This window comes from Astatotilapia calliptera, chromosome 1, assembly GCF_964374335.1.
Source record: "Astatotilapia calliptera chromosome 1, fAstCal68.1, whole genome shotgun sequence".
In the NCBI taxonomy this organism is placed as follows: domain Eukaryota; kingdom Metazoa; phylum Chordata; class Actinopteri; order Cichliformes; family Cichlidae; genus Astatotilapia; species Astatotilapia calliptera.
The window spans coordinates 24,511,241-24,522,072 of record NC_137422.1 but is presented as its reverse complement, the minus strand read 5'-3'; the positions used below and the strand labels follow the sequence as shown (position 1 = coordinate 24,522,072).

The 10,832-nt window shown below is 38.4% G+C and overlaps 2 protein-coding genes across 3 annotated transcripts; one reads left to right on the top strand and one right to left on the bottom strand.

Annotated features, from left to right (window-relative positions):
- Positions 1–3,406: 3,406 nt before the first annotated feature.
- emc8 (ER membrane protein complex subunit 8) lies at positions 3,407–7,739 on the bottom strand. The gene is made up of 5 exons (XM_026169730.2): positions 7,199–7,739; positions 5,761–5,837; positions 5,582–5,651; positions 4,313–4,407; positions 3,407–4,094 (listed from the first exon to the last, which is right to left on the bottom strand). Exons 1-5 carry the CDS (start codon positions 7,409–7,411, stop codon positions 3,935–3,937), a joined length of 615 nt encoding a protein of 204 aa, XP_026025515.1. The 5' UTR covers positions 7,412–7,739; the 3' UTR covers positions 3,407–3,934.
- Positions 7,726–10,382, top strand: cox4i1 (cytochrome c oxidase subunit 4I1). Of its 2 annotated transcripts, none has more exons than XM_026169743.2 (5): positions 7,726–7,858; positions 8,601–8,677; positions 9,394–9,558; positions 9,766–9,897; positions 10,064–10,382. In XM_026169743.2, the coding sequence occupies exons 2-5, from the start codon at positions 8,602–8,604 to the stop codon at positions 10,198–10,200; spliced, it is 510 nt and encodes a 169-aa protein (XP_026025528.1). In that variant the 5' UTR covers positions 7,726–7,858; position 8,601; the 3' UTR covers positions 10,201–10,382. The 2 variants fall into 2 exon arrangements, with proteins under 2 accessions (XP_026025528.1, XP_080159221.1); XM_080303095.1 differs by lacking the exon at positions 7,726–7,858 and adding an exon at positions 8,035–8,199.
- Positions 10,383–10,832: the final 450 nt, after the last annotated feature.

The window sequence follows — 10,832 nt, the reverse complement described above, 5'->3', positions numbered from 1 at the left end:
ACAACTACGTCATCAACAGGAAGCGCAGTATCGCAAAAGTGAACATTATTGTGTGCCGTATTACGGCACGTCACATTTTTATTTTTCTGTATAATTTCTCGAATCTCGGTGTTAATTGCATTTTTAAAATTGTTAATTTACGTGTGAGGTGCGGGCCTGGCCGTGACGAAGCTGACCATACCTTAAATTTTAATTTAGCATTGTCTGGCCCGGAAGAAGGAAGTGGGCCATGTGAGTGACAACAGTTGCAACTAAACTCCACCAGATGGCAGCATTCACCAGGCAATAACAAGAAAGGTGGCAGTGACCTTTTACATGTGAGAACAAAGTTAGATGTTTTTGTCAGTGACTGGGTCTGAACCCATTAGAATCGTGGGTGAGGAGGCTGAATCAGTGGACAGCTAACAACAGATACTTGGTGTTCAGTGACAGACTGTACTGAAGAACCTACAGCGATGCTGTGTACAAGAAGGGGATCAACTGATTACTTTCTGAGGAAGTCCAGATCCTTCAGTGTGTTCAGCAAGATGTTGAAGAACTTCTGCCGGTCTGTGCCAGCATCCAGGCCAGCGATGACGTTAAGATCATCAGTTCATCTGGAGGCATTTGGGTCAGTGAGAGACAGGAGGTCACTGAATATCATGGACAACCCGTCACACCTGCTCCTTTCTACACTACGGAGCTCATTCTCCCTCAGACTTATTCAACCTTGTTGCCATAAAGAACCATTCTTGCATTACCACTCTGCAGAATTCTGTTTTACATAACCTCAGTCTTATTATGTTTTCTATTTCATTCATTTTTTATCACAGTTTTACATGCAATTTTTCACTGCCTCATATTTTACGGCCTTTGGTGTTTTCCTGTAGTTATTTTTAAAAAATGTTTCTGTTGTCTGTTATACTGTTTTTATTTTTATTCCTTCTGATGCTGAAGTCATTTGCCTTTCGGGATCAATAACCCCATCCAAAGGATTCTTCCTGGTTGTACAAAAGCTCTCACAACATTCACACCACACATCTCAAATAAATTTGCCAAGATAAAACGAACAAAGAAAATTGACAGAAGACACCACAATCTATTATTTAAAACAGCAATGAAATTTCTTCATAAATCCAAACCATTTATTTTAATAGCATCTGCTCTCAAATCCACTTCAAATATTTCCTGTCAGTGGACTGTGCTTGAGGTATTTCTGCAGAAATGCACCTATGCTGTAGTTAGACAGAATTAGTTTCAGTTCATTTATCGTGCACTGATAGAAGAAGTACTTATCTTTACTGAAACTAGAATACTACATTCACAATTTAAACCACTTTCACATCTCTAACATCTCTGTTTTAATTCCATTTTTTATTTTGTTTATTACTATTGTTTATTTATTTTTGCTGATATGGCAGCGTGCAAGTAGCATGTAAGGTGTAACTAGTCAATGTAGGGACCATTTTATTAGCTTTTTATACATTTAAAAATAATGTAAGTTGCTGTCAGATTTCTGTTGTCTCACTTAATGTGCTGGAGTAGAAAGCAGCATAAAATGAATATGGATATTAGGAAAATATACAGTGTCATTTGTTTAAAAACTTCCATGAGTTCTTCCCAGATACGGCCACACTGTCATTTAGTTTTCATTTTACAAGAATTACATTATGCAGAGTATGGGAGACTGAAGCTATAGATTAGAATGGTCACAAAGCATGAAATAATCTGTAGACACGTGCGAATATGAACTTTGCACCACTAAATTATTAGAAAACCGCAGCTACTACAACCATTCATGACCTCTAGCACTCTGAGGTTAGCCGACAGTGTTTATTGGCTGTACCTTGGTCCAGGTTAAAGACAAAAGGTGATTGTGGCTCCCAAGTTATGGAAATCGCTTCCACTGGATCTAAAGTCTGTGGACTGATTGATATCTTTAAAAATAAACTTAAGACCCATATATGCAGGATTGCTTTTATTTTGTTTTTTAATATACCATTTTATTTGCATCTTATTCGGTGCTGTAAAGCACTCTGTGTATTTTGTTCTTGAACAAAACTATTAAAAAAACCTTAATTCAACAGGCTGCTGCTAAACCATACAAAAACCCCCCAAAGCTGGGCAGTGATTATTCTAAAAGTGATTTTAGACTTTTTTTTAAATTGTCATGGCAGAGATGCAGTCATGTGAAAAAGAAAGCTTTCACATGACTCTGCTTGTAGAGACTCTCCTAAAGAGCAATTACTTGAAGTGCTTGCTTTGCGTATGAGTTTATCAGTCGCACAGCGTGGAGGAACTTTGATCCATTGTTTTTTGTAACGCCGCTTCAGTTCATTGAGGTTTGTGGATATTTGTTTATGCACAGTTCTCTTAAGGTCCAGCCACAGCATTTCAATGAGGTTGAGGTCTGGACTTTAACTGGACCACTGCAACATCTTGATTCTTTTCTTTTTCAGATGTTTTCTTGTAGATTTGCTGTTGTGCTGTGGATTCTTGTCCTGTTCCTTGACCCAGTTTTGATCAAGCTCTCAGACAGATGGCCTCAGATACAGAGGGTTTCATGGTCAGTTCAGTAACTGCCAAGGTGCCCAGGTCATGTGGCTGCAAAACAAGCCTAAATCATCACCCCTCTTCCATTACGCAACTGTTGGTATGAGGTGTTTGTGCTTATATGCTGTTTGTGTTTTCAGTTTGTTTTCTGTGTTTGTGTCCAGTGGACTTTGTTCCAGAAGACTTGTAGTCTGTTCAAATGCAACTCTGTAAGCCTATAGAAGCAGTAAGGCTTCACTTTACCTTAGCATGGCTGAACAGTCCTTTTGCAAATAACTGTATAAGACACAGCTAAATAGGTTTAACACATAAGAGGCAATAAGAGATCTGTAGAAACATGTAGATGTTTTCAAAAATCAGTTTCATTGAACATTCAGCTCAAAACAATTGCAGTAGAAAATGTTTCATCCACACAATTAACTGATTAATTCTAATCTCAATTACAAAAGGTGCTTCTGTAGTCTCACAATAAATATTAACTTTTTAATATTTGGTTTTAGAATAATCAGTTAAGTGTTAACATAGAATTTATCTAGTTCTTAGAATGGATATCCACACAAAACAAAATTCACACATTCCTGTGATCTGATTCAGTATAGAGCGGGTCTTCCAGATCATAAATCAAGAGCCAAAATGCACATGTGCATCATCCAGACTGACATTCTCCGTCGCATTAGTGGCAGTACCGAGAAGCATGCACGCTAGAAATGCATCTATGGAAAGATTAAAGTTGGGGCTTTTGAATGGGCCAAATCTCTGGTTCAGCGTCATCTAAAACTTTCAGACTTCACTTATATATCGTTAGCTTCATAGCATAAGTGCCTAAGTCATTGACTTAGTCAAATGACTTAGGCAATTATGCTATGAAGCTAACGATATGTGAATTTTCCTTCAGATCTTTTATAAACAAGAAACTTAATAAAGAACACATTTATCCTATCAGTTGTAAAATCATTACCTAAAAATTAATAATTTAGAACTTATTTAGAACTTGATCTCTGTATGGCTAAAAGCAAATGTATAGGTTTAAACCTCTAGAATCTAAACTTTTACACAAAACAGGATATCAAAACCCATTGCAGGGGAAAAAAACCCAAAGTTGCATAAAAAAAAAACAACATAAAAGCTTTCATCACTGCAGCATCAACCTGTAAAAGGTGGACACGGGCCAACAGCGCACATATGGTGCTTGCCCTTAAAACATTTGGCCTAACTGGCCAGCGCCCCACAAGTTCCCTTCAGAGAGAGAGACTTTTTATGGAACGCAGACTATAGGTTCAGCTTTTTCATTCTCCTGTGCTACACAAGTAGCAGTGTGCATGCTGAATTGGCAGCAATATAGTTGTTCACATGTGTGTGTGTGCGTGCATGTGTGTGTCATGGGTACTCCCGACTGAAGGTCTTAGCACAGATCCAGGACGGACTTGTTAATAACAGGGTTGGTCCAGTCGTTCCTCAGATCATCCAAGTGACTGTCAAAATCAATCAAGTTCTCATAGGAACGACCCACCAGCAGGGCAGATGTGATTTTCTGTGCTTCGCTCCAGTCCTCAAAGGAGTCACTGGAAAACAGTTTTTTGAAAAATTACATATTCAAGCTTTAATACTGAAAATACAGGGTAATTACAATGTAATTACAGTGTAATGTACTTTGTCTAAATAATTCAAGTAAATGAGAGAACACTTGGAGTTGTAAGTATGCTGGAAGCTCTGAGTTAGCTGCACAAATAGTCTGCAGAGGAAGATAAAATCTCACACTAAAATAGCTCTTAACACTTACGCCGTTACTTCTCTGCTTTTCCACTTGTTTTCGTGGTGATCATAGATCAAGACGATGGGTTCGGAACAGCTCATTGTTAACTTACTGCTGTCCACCTGCAGGAAAACACGCAAAATTTACTGTGAATTTAGGTGCAACTTTTAGGTGATAACAACAACAACTGCAACAGACCAGACCAGGGTCTAAGAAAAATGTCTTTCAGAAACAGTGTTATATATTTTATAATGCATCTAATTATTTCGCCCAGACACGTCTGAGACTGAGAGCTGCATGTCAGACTGACTGATTCAGTAAAAAGGCAGCTACTTCAATGACCTCCAACAAAACAATGCTTTGCAAAATATGGAAGAAAACTGTTCCTGCTAAAGGTGACTCAACAGAGTCTTGCTGGAGCACTTGCCAGTTGGACTACATATGACAGGTAGAGCAAACAGTGGCTAGAAATGACTGATGTGGTTACATGGTGGAAAAGCAGCTGGCTAAAAAATCTCGACTCAACATGCAGCACCCTGGGTAGAAAGTATTTTGTTTTATTTAAATTTTAGTATGTTTCAAAGTACTAATTCAAAATCTTTGTACAACCAAATGTGTGACAAAATTCCACAGAAACAATTCTAACTCATCGCACGCTCTCCCACTTACAGCTAATACGTTTAAACTATAAAATTACAACCCAGCTCTTGCTGAAGGTCAACAGGACTGAAACATTGTCATTTATTAAACGCGAGGATACTATGCTTGCATTTGCTGTGTCACTGCTATTGCCTTACAATGCCGCTGTGGCTGCTGGCACCTTGTGGCGATAGATTCGCACTTCAAATTGGGCAGTGTGTCATCAGTGATAGCAACTCATTGGAAAAGAAGGATGAAAGATGTGCTTCACTTTATTTGCATGGATTAAATCCTGCTGTCTGCGAGCTGCAATCACCTATAAAGGGCTCAGCATTTTTTTCTACATCATCATAAATGTCATTATAGCAAATTTCACTGAAATATCTGATGGAATTTTGAGGCTTTATTTTCAACCTGTAAAGCCACATCAGTCACTCTATTTATACAATATTATATATTACTGTATAGAGACATAAATAGAGGCTTGTGCTGACAAGTGTATTTAAGGATTTTGGTTCATTTTTACTAAACTAAAACTCAGCTGCTACCTGAAGAGGATGCATTTATAACAATGGATGTAGCAATTGCTTTGGAGAAAGAAATAAAAAAAACATAACGTGTAACCCAGTTGCATCAGCCTTAATAATTTACAGTTACCATAACAATTGCTGCTTCACTGAAGTTCTCAGAAATTCTGGCTGCCACTTTCTCTGCAACTTGGTTGGGCCTGCAGGAGAAAAGATCAAGCATATATTAAAGTGAGGTCCAAAGCAGGATGCAGCATGGTTTCTCAGTGGTTGTTTTTCCCTGGAACAGCACGGCGCCAGTGTTTCTACCTTGAATCCTTTGTGCGTTCGTTGGCTTGATAATATCCGACAATGACATAATTATTTTCTTTACACCAAGTGTCAATCTGGAGTTGGAGCAGGGGCCCATCAGGTTGACATATAAGAACAGAAACATAGTTTAGGTCAGGTATATTTTATTTTAAACATAGGAAAATGCATATAGAGCTAGACTGAAACTTCAGAACTATTTCAGAGCTGCAGACATTAATTTGATATTATTTCCAGTCTCACTACCATAAATAAAAGTGACGCAACATTAGTAATGGATTTTAGAGTAAAGCAGGATACTTCAAAAGCACCACAACCTAACAAATTGCTACAATACAACATTTAAAACAAAAGAAAAACTGTACTGTCATTTTAGAAGGCATACTAGATGGCAAGTGTCTAAACCAGAATTTGTCATCAAATACAAGATAATATTAAACAAAGATGCCCTGAGTAAATACAAAATACAATAATTAGTCAGGGTAAAATGAAGCTACCCAAACCTACCTGGCCCTGTGAAAAATTTAATAACTACTTGTGCCACTCTTGGCAGCAAGACCTTAAGTCAAGTGATAACTGGAGGAATGCCAAAGCATCCCTTAAAAATGTAAGTGCAGATTTTGACTAGGTAACCTCAAAACTATCATTCTGTGAATGTTCTTCTTTTTAATCACTCAGAGCTGGACTTCCTCCTTTTTTTCACATTACTGTCCTGCTGTAGAACCCAAGTGCACTTTCTGGTACAGCAGAATTCATGGTTCTAATTACAAGTGCAGCCAGTTGTCCAGGGCCTGAAACAGCGAAAGCAACCCCAAACCATCACACTACCACCATGTTTGATTGTTGTTATGATGTTCATCTTATGAAATTCTGTGGTAGTTTCATGCCAGTTGTAAACAGGTTTATAGTTTTTGCCTTAGAGCTCTCCAATGGATGCCATTTTCCGACAGTGAATCATGAACTCTGACCTTATCTGAAGCAAGTGACACTTACAGGTCTTTAGTTGTTTGGGGTTCTTTTTGGGCCCTCCTGGATGAGTCACTGATGTGCTCTTGGAGTGATTTTGGTAGGCTGGCCAAGCCTGAGAGGGTTCACCACTGTTCCAAGATTTCTCCACTGGTTGATAATGGCTCTCATCATTCTAATGACAATAAGAATTGCTGTGCAACCTTTCCACGCCAGTATATACTAGTGACTTTTTTTTTCTTCTGAGTGCCTTTAGATCATAGAAAGATGTAATACTTTGAGTTGTTTTTAGACAGACAAACGTGAAGTGATTTCTTGCTGTAACAGATCTACAGTAATCAGGCCTGGGTGTGGATAGTGAAATTCGGTGATTTTTTTACTTCAATAAATGAAATCATCACTTTAAAACCTACATTTTCTATTTAATTTGGGCAATATTTTTCTTCACAGAACTCTATATGCAAATACTTACCAGAGTTAAGGCTACTTCCAGCATTGGTGCCAGAGCTAGAGTACCGTGAAACAGAGGCACACAGTCCACGCACAGAACTGGCTCACTGTGGCTATCTTTCTTTTTGTCCTTCTTCTTTTCTGCCACCAGCAATCCATTCACGGCGCAGTGTGGATATTTGGCAGCATGTAAAAGCATTTTACAGTACGCCTGACTTGTCAGCTGAATGGGCATTTTTATAAGAAAGTCGGCAGAATTTCAGTAAAGACTAAAGCTTCCAGAGTCGCTAAGTTAGACGGTAAGGAGGGGGGGACAGCTGCCTGCTACCGTTAGCTATCGTTACTTGACATGCCCGGAGAAAAGTAGATGTACACCTCAGCAGTTAACTTACTGCCACGATATGATGTCGGAAGTACAGTTTGTGATGAGTTCATTAAGCTCTACAATTATCCGAAATGACAGCAGTCCTTTTATGCTGGATAAATTAGTCGGCATGCAGTCACAGAAGCTAATCTTACTTCCACCTTCCACTCGTTGCTGTAGCACCGGTGCGCCGTAAATCAGAACTGTCGTAAAACGAGATCAGAGTCCATCCGGTCAAACGCACAATTTACGTTTTTCCGTTCCCAGTCACACTTCCCTTCAGACTGTCGGCGGACGGGAGCAAGAAAGAGACAAGAGGTATGGTTTTATTTTATTTTTTAAAACTCAATAATAAATTACTTATCCTTCGTAGATATACATAATTTTAGCATCCGCGACATGTGCATCCTAGGAAAAAGTAACGGCTTGCGAAGAATCGCCTATTTTAACCGAAATAAGTAGTGACTTTGTCGGAGCAGATAGGAGCGAGGACTGACTAATGTTCCGGGTAGCTGTCATTAGCATGTAGCATCAGATTTATGAAGGCGGGTTTGATATGAAGATAGTTCATGTTTCAGTCATCTGCCGTTATTACGCATTAATGTAGTTTCAGTCAATAGAAGAATGATGAATATTGCATGGTCGCATCAGAGAATCTGGTATTTCTACGAATATTTATCCCCTGGTGCTATGACCTTGTGTTTGTTGCTAATGCTAACATCAGGTTAGCCGGACGGTCGTAGTAAAACCAAGTATTTTGCAATCTTAACAATAAGCCCATCAACCTGGACGATTATTTCATGTAGGGAAATTTTCCATATGGATGGTAACTGACTTATTTTAAAATGAGTCAGGATTTTATGTATATAAATAGCTTATAAAAGATTGTGATGTAAACATGGACCCTGTGCAGCCTACTCTGTGTTATGTATGTACACGATCTCCTATTGAAACGGGGTTTACTTTAAAAATTAAAAGACAGAAACAATTGTAAAGTCATTTAACCTTTATTAGTGTTTAATACGGTTTCTTAATTTCTCTTATATGACGTTTTCCACAGAATGCTGGCAACCAGAGCCCTAAGCCTTATTGGCAAACGTGCCATTTCCACATCTGTCTGTGTCCGTGGAGGACATGGTAGGTATAAGACGAAATGCATTGAATGTGTTCTATTTATGGCTGGCAGTATAACAATAGACTCCGCTTGTGCCACTGACCTTTTGAAAATCTCTTTTCATATACACCTAAACGTTTAACATGTACCCTCAGTTGACCATTTAAAATAAATGAAGCTGTTTGTGTTGTAAAATGAATCCATGTTCTTCCTGTAATACTACATTTCTAATATGTAATGGGAGCTTGGCTGGTGTGAAGAAAAAAAACTTGTCTCTGGTAACTGACACCTTAAGTTTATGACAATAGATTAAAGAAGATGCACCAGTTTTACAGCCAAAATTACACAGAGGTAAAATGTTTTTTTAAGTACAGATTACAATGGGTTTTACTTTACTAACAAAAAACCAGGCTTTTCAGGAGTGCTGTTGCTGCTGCAATGTTGCAGTTTATTATAGGTCAAATGAGAAACTAAACACTGCTCACAATCAGAAACGTGTGGGTTTTGTTTTTGTCTGCAGTTTCAAGTGGCAGTACATCTAAACAGTGATAAACAATACTACAGTGAACTAGATCCAGGGTTTGAGAGCGGAAATGTAAAAACAAAATTAAAACAAATCTGGTCTTGGAATAAGCCCGGTAACTAAAATAAGGTTATGTTTAAAAAAAAAAAGCATTGACATGGAGTGAGGGATTATGTGTGAAAGTAATTTGATGAGTTACTGTGGTCTCCCCTGCAGGTGTTGCTAAGGTTGAGGACTATGCCCTCCCTGCCTACTTCGACAGGCGTGACAGCCCTCTCCCCGACGTCAGTTATGTGCAGAACCTGAGTGCAGAGCAGAAGTCCCTGAAGGAGAAGGAGAAGGGCTCCTGGGTTGCACTCTCTAATGAGGAGAAGATTGCATGTAGGACTCAATAACGCTATAGTGTTGTTCACCCATTTATACTAATGTAATGTATAACTGCACCACTCCTATTATGTAGGATAGGGAGTACTAAAATTGTTTAAATTCATGCTAAATAATGGGACTGGTGTAATGTTAAATTCCAAGAGTATTTGTGTTTCCAAATTCTTAAAAAATGTAATCTAGAGTTGTTTTTCCACTTTACAGTGTACCGCATCAGCTTCAAGCAGAGCTTCGCTGAGATGAACCAGGGATCAGGAGAGTGGAAGTCTGTGGTTGGAGGAATCTTCTTCTTCATTGGCTTCACTGGGCTGGTTGTGCTTTGGCAGAGGAAATATGGTAATTATGAAAAATATTGCTTATATGCAAGGAAACCTGTGTAATATCTGATGTTCAGCTGCCTCAGGTTTTCATGTTGGTTAAGTAAAGAATGCAGTATTGAACACATTTTTTTGCGGTATAATCTGGCTCATCACTTGACTCATTTGTTATTGTTTCTTCCCAGTGTATGGACCTGTTCCACATACGTTTGAGGAAGAGTACAAGGAGAAGGAGCTGCAGAGAATGCTGGACATGAGAATGGGCCCAGTGCAGGGTTTCTCAGCCCACTGGGACTACGAAAACAAGCAGTGGAAAAAGTAAAAGACCAAGAGGACTATAACAGTTCTATATACAGGCAGACCAACTCAAAGATACAAAAATACATATATTTCTGTATTTATCAGATGTCCACATTACCTCACCTTACCTGTGATTTTTGGAAGACCACTTCCTCTTAAGGTCGTTGTGTATAATAAAAATAAAAATTGTTAAACTGTTTAAAACCTCTGATTAACTGTGTTAACTGTATGACTCCTTCATTAACACTGATTTTACATATCAGGTACAAACTATGGCAGCTAGATATAAAATTATTCTTAAGGTTGAAATATATCTAATATATATACGTATATATGTTTGTTCATTATTTTCTGTAACTATAATCCTGAATTTTGAGTACATTTTGGTCTATGGACTGCTGAATATTGCTCCAGTACCTCTGAGGAAAATAAGATGCAACTATTTGGCTGTTTCTTTTTCTACCGAAGGGTGTAATGAACTGGTTCTTATATAGCCCTTTTCTACTCTATCTGAGCACTCAAAGTGCTTTAGACAACTCTGTTCACCCATTTGCACAAGCACAATGCTCATTATGTAACTGCTTTCCAACATTTACTTGTGTTTACAGCAGCTTGGGGTTAGTTGCCCAAGGATATTTGAATTGCAAACTGGAG